Consider the following 12,893-nt stretch of genomic DNA (forward strand, 5'->3'; position numbering starts at 1 on the left):
TGCATATGATTGTGGTTATTGCACTTGTTTGAGACATGCTTGTTGCATATGGTTGTCATGTTGCATACATGTCATTTATTTTACATGTATATGCAGTTGTATTTATATTGCACAGGTGGCATGAGTGGGTTTGTTGCAGATCCGGTGAGTTTACTGATCATTGTATCATGTGTCATTTCCAGATTGGGTATGTGTTTATCATTTTGTCCATTATAGTATGTGTAAATTTTGTATGTCAGTTATGATCGTTATACCATGTGAGATAAACTGGTACTGGTAGTTGTGTTTATTGGATATGTTAGTATGATCATGTTCTTTATTCTCTACTGAGACTGTATACTTTGATCTCCATGTTTATTTATAGACCATGCACTATCGTATTTATTACCCGCTGAGTTACCTATACTCACCACCACATATATATATCTTATGTTTTCAGGTAGATGGTTGGAGTGTCGCTCGGAGTATCTTGTCTGTCGGGTCCTACGTCACATCCGAAGACCGTTTCGGGTTTTGTATATGTTTTATTTGTATTTGGTATTTGCTGTATTTGGTGTGTTGTTGTATTTGCTGCTGTGGTTGTTGTATAAAGTCTAGCCGGCTAGCAGTGTGTTGATTTGTTTTATATGAGCTTTTCGTTATCATTTTTCCGCTGTGTTGGGTTTTGGTACAACCGAGTGAGTTGTTTAATGTATATATATAACTGCGTGGTTGTATTTATTCTTGTTCCAACCGAGTGGGCTGATTATTTAACTGCGTGGTTGTGTATATATTCCAGCCGTATGTCGCTGATGTATTTTATTTGTATGTATGCTTCAGATTGTCACCTATATAAGGGAGATATTGCCGGATTTTTGTCTGGCAGGGACTCCTCTGGGGGCGTGACAGTAGTTGTCAGTATACTTTAATTTACAGTTCTTTAAATATTATAATTCTTTACTTGTACTTATTCAAATTAATAGTGAATTACTCAACGAAAGTACTCTCAAGTGCGGGGCTTGAAGTATGAATTACCACAGACTCTGAACCAAGTAAAAAATTTGACCGTGTTATTCTTTATTCTTATTTCCGTTGTGCTTTCTCTTTATTCATGTTTCCGAAAAATATGAAAAAGTTACGAGCGCTATTCACTCTATTTAGCGCTTTCGATCTTACAGAGAGCTCTCCAATTATTGAAGTTCTTGGAGAAGAACCGAGGGACTTGCTCATGAGGATACCGTAGAGATGGGGCATTCTGATCGTATTGAGTTCTGTGAAGCATCAATGTTGCCAGGATTATTCCGTTCATGCAACAAAGTAACAATTCGATTAAAACGTGTATTCTATATTTGCTTGGATCTCTGGAGCGATCTTTTTTTCGCTGTGTATATATGCTATTTTTTACAGTATATCCCTACACTATCAGGATGGGGAGGTGGAGGCGTTGGCGGTAGCGATGGGACGATGTTGCGACGAGGGAGACGATGAGGGAGGAGGTCGCAGTGTGCATCCGAGAAAAACAAGAGGACCTCCCTCCTTTACTTTGACGAAGGGGAGCCCTAAAGGAAAAAAGGGAGGAAATCCCCCCTCTATGTGGCTCTATATCTATTCTGCATCACGAAGTATCCAGATTTTATAATCTGACTAATATTAAAAGTATCCGATCCGATTTTATGAAAATTTTTCACCAATAGATAAATTTAAAAACACAAATGACAATCTCTATCATATAATTTTTATATATATATAATTTAGATATCCATCTCTTAAAATCTGATTAATTCATGAAATAATCAGTCTGATTCTATAAATATTTTTCAACTATCATTAATGTCAATTCTAAAGTGTAAGTGACCGTCTATATTAGGACCCAAGCCCAACGATCCTGGACACAGGCGTGGGAGGCGAACTTCTTATGATTTTAAATCCCGGATGGATAAGGAGCCTCAACGTGCTTACACCATAGCTTCTTTCGTTTATTTATGATGAGTTATTTTCTTTGATTTTATTATAATTTTCTAATACAAGATTCGTATTTAATTAAATAAATGACGATTATAATTGTAAACACATAATTACGCTCCACATCTCAAAAGTTCATTGCAGATAAATATAATTAGAGATATAGTATATTATCACATGAGATCATCGGTCGAAATTCGACACGTACGAATATGATTTCCCCCTTGTGGATAAATAACCCTACCTACCGCCAAATTAGTTTTTTTTTCTGACCACGATCCTGCAGTATCATACGATGCATTGTACGGGAAAAAAATCAACAAAAGTTTCTGAAGATGGTAATTTTCCGTTTCCTGTATTACATGCCGAAACAGAGTGCTCCGTAGCTGCGATTCAAATCGGTTGGATTTTTATATTTTATGAACGCACAGTGATGACGGCAGGTCGATCGACAATCGCAACTCTTTAATCGGCGATTGGTTTCGGGGATGATGAGTTCAACGTTTTGTGTCTGACTTTTAGGGGAGTTGGTGAGTAGCTGCTGAGCAGGTTTGGAGTCCGAATTGGTAGCTTGCAGAGAAGGGGAGTACCGATCCACCAACAACGACCTTTGACTTCGAAGAGCGCAATCGCCATTGTGACCTTCCCTCATAAAACCTAGCGACCCTAAATCAGCCATTCTTTATTCGGAATACTCGGTGGATTGGCGAAGGACGAGACCTCGGGCATGGCTCCTGAGGCCGAGGCGAAGTTGCGGTCGTGGAGGGGGAGCGACGGCTCCGACGGCCACCACTCCGTCGATGTCGGCCACGCGGTCGCCCCTCCGCCGGCGCCTGCGCCTGCGCAGATCCCGGGCCCGCCCCAGCGGCAGCGGGACAAGAAGTGGTGGCCGTTGCTGGTGCCCGTCATCTTCGTGGCCAACGTGATCATGTTCGTCATCACCATGTACGTCAACAATTGCCCCAGGAACAGCCCCCTTAGCTCCTGCGTCCTGCGCCGCAGCCTCCGCCGGTTCTCCTTCCAGCCCCTCAGGCAGAACCCGCTCCTCGGACCTTCCACTCAAACGTGAGCCCTAATCTCTCCGTCTGTTATCAATTGCTATAACATAAAATGCCTCTCTTTGTTATTCCCTTAGGCTTTTGAACATTGTTCTAGTTTTCTCTTTGCAATGATTTTGATCTAGAAACATTTTAATTATTTAATAATAATATTATTATTATTATTTTGTCTAGTATACCAAAATCTTCAAATAATTTTCACCCAACTTCAATTCATCAGTTATGGTTATTGGTCTTGCAATTGAAAACCTGCTATTTGCCTTCGATGAATCTGATCTTGCATAACATGCCTACCAATTGTTATAATGTAAAAGTGCCTCAGTTCATCAATGCATCAGTCGTGATTATTGTTCTTGGAATTAAAACATCTATTTGCCTGGAACCGATCTGATCATGCATGGTCTCCCTAACCAATCAGTTTATATGGGCTGTGACATCTTCCATGTTTTCAACCTTAATGAATCTCTTTGCATTCTTATGTATTGGCTTATTCCACTACCATGCATATGCCTGAAAGAGTGTTACATTATCTGGCATTAATTAAAATATGTTAGCAGTCAAATATGTTAGCAGTCAAACCAAAATCTTTATAAAAGAAGAAAGAAAAGTCAATTCTTCTTTATATAATAAAAGAATAAAGTTTGAAGAGAGTCTAATCTCAAATTGAACGAGGTAAGAAAAATAGTGTTATAAAACATAATATTGTAGTAAAGATGAACGCTCATCTTAGGTGTCTTTCACAGTCTGTCCTTGAGTTATGTGAAGGGAGGTAAATCGTGATCAGTTTATAGTTGACCGCTAAGTTGGCTTGGGGGTGGGAGGGTTTTTTTTTCTTGAGGGTATGCACCCGCTGGGAATTGATCTCTTATTCCATTATAGCAAGTCTGCTACCCTCTAGCCAACTGGAAGATAGTCACAGTGGTCACGTCAACTAAAAATTATCTATAAGAATAAATCTTGTCATTTTGATACACAAAATGACAATGAAGGCAAAATCAATAATGAATCAGAAATCGTGTCATGCCAAAGTTGTCCTTTGTTCCTCTTTTCATGTGCATGCTCATTACTAAAGTCTTTCTCTCTTCGATTGCGTTGATGCGATTGAAGGGCTGAGTTGAAAGCGATGGTGGAGTCAACTATGAGTTTTATATGTCAATAGCATTTGATGATAAAATTTCCTAATGCTAATTTCATTTCAATTTTTGTGGAATGCACTTAAGCCATGTTTTGATATGCTATTATGAATGTGTTGACAAGGAAAAGGCCAAAATGCTTATGATATATTTGTCATTAACTTGTCGCAAAGTTCAAGTAATAATATTCCAAATAGTATATTGCTTTAAGAAACTTCTCTGGTGTTACGCAAGATATGTCCAAGTAGACTGCATCAAATTTCATGTTGGCTAACCACAATTGATACCATCTGTCTCTTAATATTGCAGGCTCCAGAAGATGGGTGCTCTAGTAGTTGATAAAGTCGTTCATGGACATCAAGGATGGCGACTCATTACTTGTATTTGGCTACATGCTGGGGTTGTCCATCTATTTGCCAATATGTTGGGCCTTCTGTTGATTGGAATTAGACTCGAACAAGAATTTGGATTTGGTAAACACAAATTCTTATATGGAAACTTCTAGTTCAGATCACAGCTCACAAGCATTCTCCACCTTAAAAAATGTTTCCCTCTGCTTATTTATCTGCTCATCTGTTATTGTTTTTATTGAGATTCTAAATTTTATTGGATGTGTATATATAATATCACATGTACACGTTAATATGTTATACTTCCATGTCCACCAAGCAGGAAAGGGAATTTCAATTTCAAGTGGAAGGTTGGATTAAAATAAACATCTTTGGTTCTTGCTTCTTCAGATTTGAGGAAGAATACCAATCCCTTTCTTCATAGAGAACTTCTAATATGTTGGCTCCTGATTCTACCACTTAGGATGTTTTGTTGCTCCTTCAGATTTGAGGAAGAGTACGAATCCCTTTCTTCATAGAGAACCTATTAATGTTGTCTCGTCATCCTACCACTTAGGATGTTTTTTATGTGATTAATCTGACATTTAATCATGTGTGTTTTTCAGTGCAAAAAGTGCTAAATATAATGATTCCCCCCCCCCCCCCCCACCCCCCCACCCCCCCTAGTCCCGAGTAAGTTTCACCTTCCACAGAAATGATTACATAATGTGATTTTAGGTATTCTTCCAATAAGGGTCATGTGCTGACTGTTTGTCATGGTTGAGGCGTGGCAAAATAGTCATGCAATTATTAGCACATAATATGTAATCTTTTTTAGTAACAACATCTTATTGCCAACTTTTAGATGTTTTCAGCGCCTTAGTATGCCTAACCGTTATAATGTTTGCCTTTGCTGAGGTCTAGCTTACAAATGAATGTTTATGGCTTATTCAATTCATGTTCTAGGCTTCTTGCAGACTTGCACCATTACCATTATGCTGTCGTGGTTATAACATTTTATTTTCAACTTTTCACCACATAAAACACTGAATTTTAACTAATATCCATAAGCCTTTTTGGGCTCTTCTAGTGCACTGTGTTTTGATTGCTTAAGGACCTGTTTCAACCCAAACTGTTGGTTTCTTCTAACAGTGAGAATTGGACCACTCTATGTCATTTCTGGAATTGGGGGGAGTGTTTTATCTGCTCTATTTGTCCAATCAAATATCTCTGTTGGTGCTTCTGGTGCTCTTTTAGGGTTGCTTGGAGCGATGCTTTCAGAACTCATAACAAATTGGACAATATATGCAAATAAGGTATCATATTATATGACTATTTACAAGCTTAAGTGGATTCTGGTTGTCTGCCTCTTAATCCTGATCATCTAATTCTTCCTTAATTTATAACAGTGTTCAGCAATGACAGCGCTTATTGTGATAGTAGCAATTAACTTGGCTCTTGGAATCCTCCCCCATGTTGACAACTTTGCTCACATTGGAGGATTTGTTACTGGATTCCTTCTAGGATTTGTCCTTCTAATCCGTCCACAATATGGTTATCTAAGTCAGAAGTACACTCCTGTTGGATACAATGGCCCTGTAAAGAACAAGCATATGGTCTATCAATATGTGTTATGGGTTATTGGTGCCATCTTGCTAATTGTTGGGTAGGTGTCTGACATTTTATCCCTGGTTCTGAATTTCTTGTTGTTTTTGTACATGAATTCTTCAGCTTCACCATTGGTATTGAATGAATCATTTGACAAAACAGAATAATGTAGAATGATCCACAAATCTGCATTTTCAGGTTCACTGTAGGCCTGATATTGTTGTTCAGAGGCTTCAATGGGAATGATCACTGCTCCTGGTGTCATTATTTAAGCTGCGTCCCTACCTCCAGGTGGAACTGCAGACAAGGAACTGAAACATGCGAGGTGGATGTCCAAATCATGCTCTAGTTTTTGGTTGATGATATCTTTTTGCAAGTATATGCTAGTCTCCTGCATGATTTACCCCTCCACAGAGCGATAATATCTGATGGATTTTGATTGAACATTATGTTACTTTGCTACATGATTTACTCACATTGGCAATGAATGAGGGTTGCCTTCAGGTTAATTTACAGCGTCAAATCCTCAACCTAGTATGCGAGAATAAACCTGTATTTTCTCTTTTTTTAAGAAATCTTGTGATCTCGTGATACCAAATATGGGTTTAGGAAGAATACCCCACACACACTCACACACATATATACATGAATTTGCTTTAACTAACACCACCTCACCATTACTGTATTGAAAGGAATTGGAATTTATAGAATTAACATTGCTGATATTTTAAATTTTGTAAACGGTGCTGTTTGTTTAACTCCTTTTCCTCTCAAACCTTGTGATGGAAATGAACTCAGAGTCTTGGAAATTTGAAATTTGTGCCGTATTTATGTGTGTGTTATATGCTTGAATAGCTTGAATTTGTGCGGGTTTTTAGGGTGAATTTTTAAGACGAATTTTGACTAATGAATGATCTTGTGGCAGGTTTCACAGCTTGGGAGCAGCATGTACAACATTACTTGCCAGGGTAGTGGGAGAAACCGTGTGTACAATACAACCCTATCGACTACTGACTTGTGTAACCAACTCTGCAGTTGAAGAGGAAACTCTAATTTTATTCTACCATATCCTTCATTTGGTGCATTCATTTCTACATAGCTGGGTCAGTGTCCGAGTTGACTATACATATGCGCTTAGGTCCACAAGAGTCCATTTCTTCTGTGTAAACCTTCCTGATTATGACAAACTAATGCATGTTCATAATTCACAGAGCAAATCTCCAAACTAAAACTACACTTGTCGTATTAGTATAAACATTTTGATGCTCGACATACAAGAGTTCGCCAGCTAAATAACTCATCATAATTAAATCATGTATGCTTCAGCTAGTATTTGAGATTAACTATACATCTACCTTATCTCTCGTTACAGTTATAGATCACAGGGATTGTTGGGATTGTGTTAAAAAGTTTATATTGAAAGAATGAAATGGGATGAAAACAAATGGATTTATAGAATACAAAATTGGACATCAATTAGAACTAGATCGTTGTTATTGTTTCTTTTATTCTTCCTCTCGATTCAGATTGTCTGTTTACTTAAACTTGAGAGAGCCAAGAAGAAATCTCTCTAGTAACTAAGATGTCACTGTGTGTTCTACCTCTTTTCGTTGTTTGTATTGATCATTTGTCCATGTTATATGCTAGAAGCTCCGATATTTGACTCTATGGATTTGGTTTGCTGGATTGTTTCATGGCATGGTTTAGTTTCTTTTCAAAGATTCAGATTTGTTTTCGACTTGATCTCTGTCTGAAAATTGGAGAGATGATATGTTGGGTAGGTGGCAGTGTGATTGACTAGCAGAAGACTTTGTGATGGGGAGAAAGATGATGAACTTGAATAGGAAGAGAACTTCGAGCACCTATTTCTTCTTTGCACACACTCAAGACAGCAAACAGAATGTTAGTGCCCAAGAAAGATGATGAACCTGAACAGGAAGAGAACTCTAAGCACCTTTTTCTTCTCTGTACACATTCAAGAGAGCAAACATAATGTTAGTGTCCAAAAATCAGGGAAGGAGTCTCTAGCGAAGGCTCTTTGATATTCAAGTCAGTGGAATATTCGAGTAGGCAAAATAGAGAGAAGAACAGTAGGATGCGTGCGTGTAAATGAAACTGCTGTAAAATATGCGTACCTTGTCAATGGAGAGGATCCCTTTATATATCACCTTTTATAACTTCCGTAATCATAAGGTAACAGAGAATATCAGAGATTGTTGAGTAAGGGAAGGCATACAATTTGGGACGATGTACAGTAACCGTTCGAGGAATCTTTCGTTATCCATATGTGTACCTCTTTTGTCTTTTGTAACTTACACTATTAATAAGGCGATTGAAAGAATATGCTGTCATAAGTTATCGACTGATGGGTAGTGTAATCACCTTCGAAGAAGGTTTTGGTGAATGCTCACATTATAATAGAAGAATATTCTCTAACAAATGATTGTTATTCTGATATATTGTTATGATTTTCTGATCATGTTGTCTGTTGAGTGAATTCCGACCGAGTCTTTAAATCGACTGACTATATATTCGTTCTTTCCTTAAGCTGCTCTGTTATATACTAGATGACGTTTGAGATCTGATCTGGAAGTAATATGAAGCTAAGTTCTCTGGGCTCGGTCAGTTTCTTGGTCAATCGATCATATACCAGGATACTTGCCTTTAAGGAATGAAGAACTGAGTCCTTAGATGTTCAATCAGTACTTTAAGTTGATTGTCTATATAAGAGAAGATTCACCTTTGAAGTGAGAACCTAAGATCTGAAAATCCAGCCGAGTTTGTAAGGGAAATTGCTTTTTTGTATATATAATAGATCAACATATTGAGCTGTATAAATTTAACTAGAGTTGTTATTGACTGTATATATGAAGGAGGTCTGGTCTGTGAGAGAACCCATAAGGATGACCGATAATGCAGTCAACCGATCATATGCTGAAAGGCTTGTACAAAGTGGGAAGCTGGGGCCCTTTATTCTGGCCGGACTTATGACCAGTCGGGTCTATGATAAGTTAGATGCCCCTTCAACTCTGTCAGATATAAACTACTCGGATATATGATAGATGACTCAATATAAGAATGAGGCGCTAGGTTCCCTAAGTCCGACCAATTTTTAGGTCGGTCATCCTCATTATGAAGGCCTTAGCATTAGATAAATAAGTCTCATGGAGAGTAATATTCTGGTTGTCACCTCTCTTTGACCTTGATAATCACGACATATTAACTTTGATTACTATGTCATACCTAGATCTGCCTTTAATATTCCATATCACAATTAAAAAAGGTTCAAATTTTCTTTTGTTCACTTTTATATAGTTTTTCCTGGCTTCTTCGCTTAACCAGGATTAATTGGTAAGCTTCCAAAGGCATCAAATGGTAATTTCGTATAGTTTTCTAGGACGTGAATTAGAGATTAAATCCTTTGTCCCCAAATTTCTTTGTCCTCGTGTCCCCTTATCGATCGGACGGACCAGATTACATCTCAAGGATGCCTTACACATCACGAGGATACTGCACACATCTTAAAGATACTATGATGTCTTAAGATGTAATCTGGTCCGTCCGATCGACAAGAAATACAGGGATAAAAAAATTTGGGGACAGAAGATTTACGTGAATTAGCATTGATTTACCATGTTGTAGTATAGAATATTTTTTATATGTTTTTAGGGCATAAATGAGCATCGAGGGACAAGATAAAATGTTTCTTTCTTAAGCTTGTTTCACAACCTTTAATTTCGTCTAGAATTCTTTTTTAATTATTATCGAGTGTAATTTTATGATGTGATTGAGCAAACTGAAAATGCAATTTCGTTCATTTAACCCTTGGAGGCTAATAATTAATTAGTTAATTAATTAATTAATTTCAAACTTAAATTATTACCTTTACATTATTTTTTTCATTCATTATTTTTTTTATGAAAGATGTTCTTGAATGAATCGGTCACTTTTAGGATATCGGTTCAGAAAAAATAAATATCGGAATTAAAAAAAACATATATTCCCAATAATTTTTTTCTCTTTTTTTATCACAAGGAATTTATTCGCATTAAAAATTACATTTATAAGTTTAGTGAGGCAATAATATCGCTGGAACCCAATTACCCAAAAATACTTATATATACTCCAATTTTTTTAATTACTTTTTTCCTAAAATAATAATTTAAATAACATATTCTGAATCCATTTTGTTATCAAAATGTTACAATTAGTTAACTATTCAACCTCCATTGTCCGAATTTATTTTCTAAATTCGATTCAATTTTACAATTCATTAGGATTTTTAAAACCTCATCTTTAACCCCAAAACTGCGCCCGACTTCCACACCTAGCTCACTGCATTTTCTAGGCTTTAAAGGATCAATAACTCCGTTTGTCGTAGCCGTCTTCACGCTGAGAACCTCCGCAAAATCTTAAAAAAAAAAAAAAATCAACAAATAATATAATAAAAATTATTTAATTTTCTAACATGAGTTAAACTAAACTAACATTAACCTGAAGATAATGAATGGGGACTAATTACAGTTATCTCAAGAGGAGCACAAGCGCGAGCGCATCCATCACATCAGGATTCCATAAATTGCCAGCGGTCCGAGAGGCGGCTCAGAGACAACCGGTCCGGCCGTACTCTGTTAACCTCTCTCCCACCCTCACCGCCTCTCTCTCTTTCTCGTCTCTCTGTTGGTCGACAATCGGATTCCACGACGCCTGCAGAGTCTGCCGCGAGGGGGCTTGGTTGAGGTTCTCCGTCCTCGATTGGCCACATATGATCGCCTTCGGAGTCGAGCAAGTAAGACAAGGCGGAAACATTGGGGCTTCTCGTGATCTCGCCGTCGCCGGGCCCGTTTGATCTCGATTAGGGATCTTCAACACCCTATTTCCGAGCTCCCTCCGACGTAAGCAACCCTGGGGAGAGGGAGCTCGCCGTCGAGCCCCTGGAGTTGCGCCGATTGGCTTCGGCTCATGGCCGGCATGGAACTTGATGCTCAGCCGGGCAGGTCGCCCCGTCTGTCCCCTAGGGATCGCATCGTACAGGCACGGTTCTCTCCATTTTTTCTATGATTTCCTTCGTTCCTTCGTGTCGTCGTTGCATTGATTATTTTGACGATTCGTGTTGCCTCAAATTTGCTTCCTGTCAAAGATCTGGATGGGTCTCAACTTTCTTTCCGCTTTTAAAAGAAATAGTATGTCTTTTGATCAAGGATTTTTCTGCATTCTCCTCGCTGTGTTCTTCCATCGGATCGTTTGTCTGCAGTATACTTTAACAGGGCAAAAAACTCCATTGCATCGTTGTCTACTGTCATGATGAGACCATTCGGCGCATATTGCTTTAGTCCTAATAATGCAAAACTGGTTCTTGTTACCGAATCAAATTTCAGGATATGTGTTTATGTCTCGTTTGGCTTACTTTTTTTTTTTTTCAGAGGCTTTCCGCCAAAGGTGTTCCGCATGAGGTTCTCGAACAGTTTGAAATGGGGCTTAGATTGTTTATCAATGATAATCCAGCTATGGTTCCCGAACTGGTTTCTGCCATATTACCAACAGAGGCTGATGTATTTGAGCTGCAAAAGTTGTCAAAGATGCTTCCTGGAGGACCATCTAATGAAACTGATATTACTGATTTATTTACTGATGAAAGTAATGTTACTGATTTCTTTACTGAGAGCATGCTGTGGTTGGGCTGGCTCATGTTTGGGGATGAACCAGAGTCATATCTTGAGAAATTGGCAAAGAAAGCTGGTGGCCAGCGGGCTGTGTGTGGAGCTGTTTGGGGTCATAATGACTTAGCATATCGCTGCCGCACTTGCGAGAATGATCCAACCTGTGCCATTTGTGTTCCATGTTTTCTGAATGGCAATCACAAAGATCATGATTATTCAATTATTTATACTGGCGGGGGGTGCTGTGACTGTGGAGATGAGACAGCCTGGAAAAGTGAAGGTTTTTGTTCGGAGCATAGAGGAATTAGACAGTTTCAACCTCTTCCAGAGGAGCTGGCAAATTCAATCAGGCCTGTTCTGGATTCTCTTTTTTTCTTATGGAAGAGTAAGTTAACCCTTGCAGAGAAGTCGAGGCCAAATGAATATAACAAGTCTGATATCTCTCCAGCAATGGGGAATAGTCTGTCTTCAGCAGTTGTTAAAATGTTGCTACACTTTTGTGAATGTAGTGAAAGCCTTCTTAGCTTCACATCCATTAGAATGTTTCAGTGCACTGGTTTACTTGATATTCTTGTGAGAGCTGAAAGGCTCTTGCATAAGAGTGTTGTGAAAAGGCTCCATGAATTGCTTCTAAAATTGCTTGGGGAACCCATTTTCAAGTATGAATTTGCTAAAGTTTTCATGAAATATTATCCTGTTGCTGTAAATGAAATGACAATAGGGGGTACTGACATGAGTAATGACACCATGTCTGAGAAATATCCATTGCTATCAACTTTCTCTGTGCAAATATTCACAGTGCCCACATTGATGACACGACTTGTACAAGAGGTAAACTTGCTAGGTGTACTTTTGGAATGTTTGAGGGACCTGTTGTTCTTCTGTGTTAGCGATGATGGCCATGTGCAGGTATGAAACTATTTGTTCTCTGAACTGATATTGTAATACATAGTGATTTCCTTATGTGCCTTTGAACTTTCAGCACCTAACTTTGAGTGCATTCCATGTTAGAGAAGAATAGATTCTTTTTTGGGGGTAAATTATATGCACACCCCGTGTAGTTTATTGTGTACTTCATATATACTCTTTCATTTTCTCTTCAAAAAATCTCCATTTGTGTCCATCATATGGTACAATTAACCTACTTTGCATTGATTCCCAGTA

General features: G+C 38.3%; 2 protein-coding genes across 4 annotated transcripts in view; both read left to right on the plus strand.

Annotated features, from left to right (window-relative positions):
• Window positions 1–2,226: 2,226 nt before the first annotated feature.
• On the plus strand, window positions 2,227–7,383 carry LOC122021287 (RHOMBOID-like protein 2). Its single transcript, XM_042579388.1, has 6 exons — window positions 2,227–3,006; window positions 4,442–4,605; window positions 5,614–5,777; window positions 5,871–6,127; window positions 6,268–6,394; window positions 6,995–7,383. The coding sequence occupies exons 1-6, from the start codon at window positions 2,669–2,671 to the stop codon at window positions 7,106–7,108; spliced, it is 1,164 nt and encodes a 387-aa protein (XP_042435322.1). The 5' UTR covers window positions 2,227–2,668; the 3' UTR covers window positions 7,109–7,383.
• Window positions 7,384–10,668: 3,285 nt separating this feature from the next.
• Window positions 10,669–12,893, plus strand: part of LOC122019728 (E3 ubiquitin-protein ligase PRT6-like) — a 39,153-nt gene continuing 36,928 nt past the window's right edge. For 2 of the 3 annotated variants that reach the window (XM_042577222.1, XM_042577223.1), the window contains exons 1-2: window positions 10,669–11,103; window positions 11,493–12,638. In XM_042577222.1, coding sequence (XP_042433156.1) covers window positions 11,032–11,103; window positions 11,493–12,638 — 1,218 coding nt within the window. In that variant the 5' untranslated portion in view covers window positions 10,669–11,031. The remainder of the gene's footprint in view (window positions 11,104–11,492; window positions 12,639–12,893) is intronic. The other variant, XM_042577221.1, reaches the window with a different exon arrangement.

This window comes from Zingiber officinale, chromosome 9A (assembly GCF_018446385.1).
Source record: "Zingiber officinale cultivar Zhangliang chromosome 9A, Zo_v1.1, whole genome shotgun sequence".
NCBI lineage: Eukaryota > Viridiplantae > Streptophyta > Magnoliopsida > Zingiberales > Zingiberaceae > Zingiber > Zingiber officinale.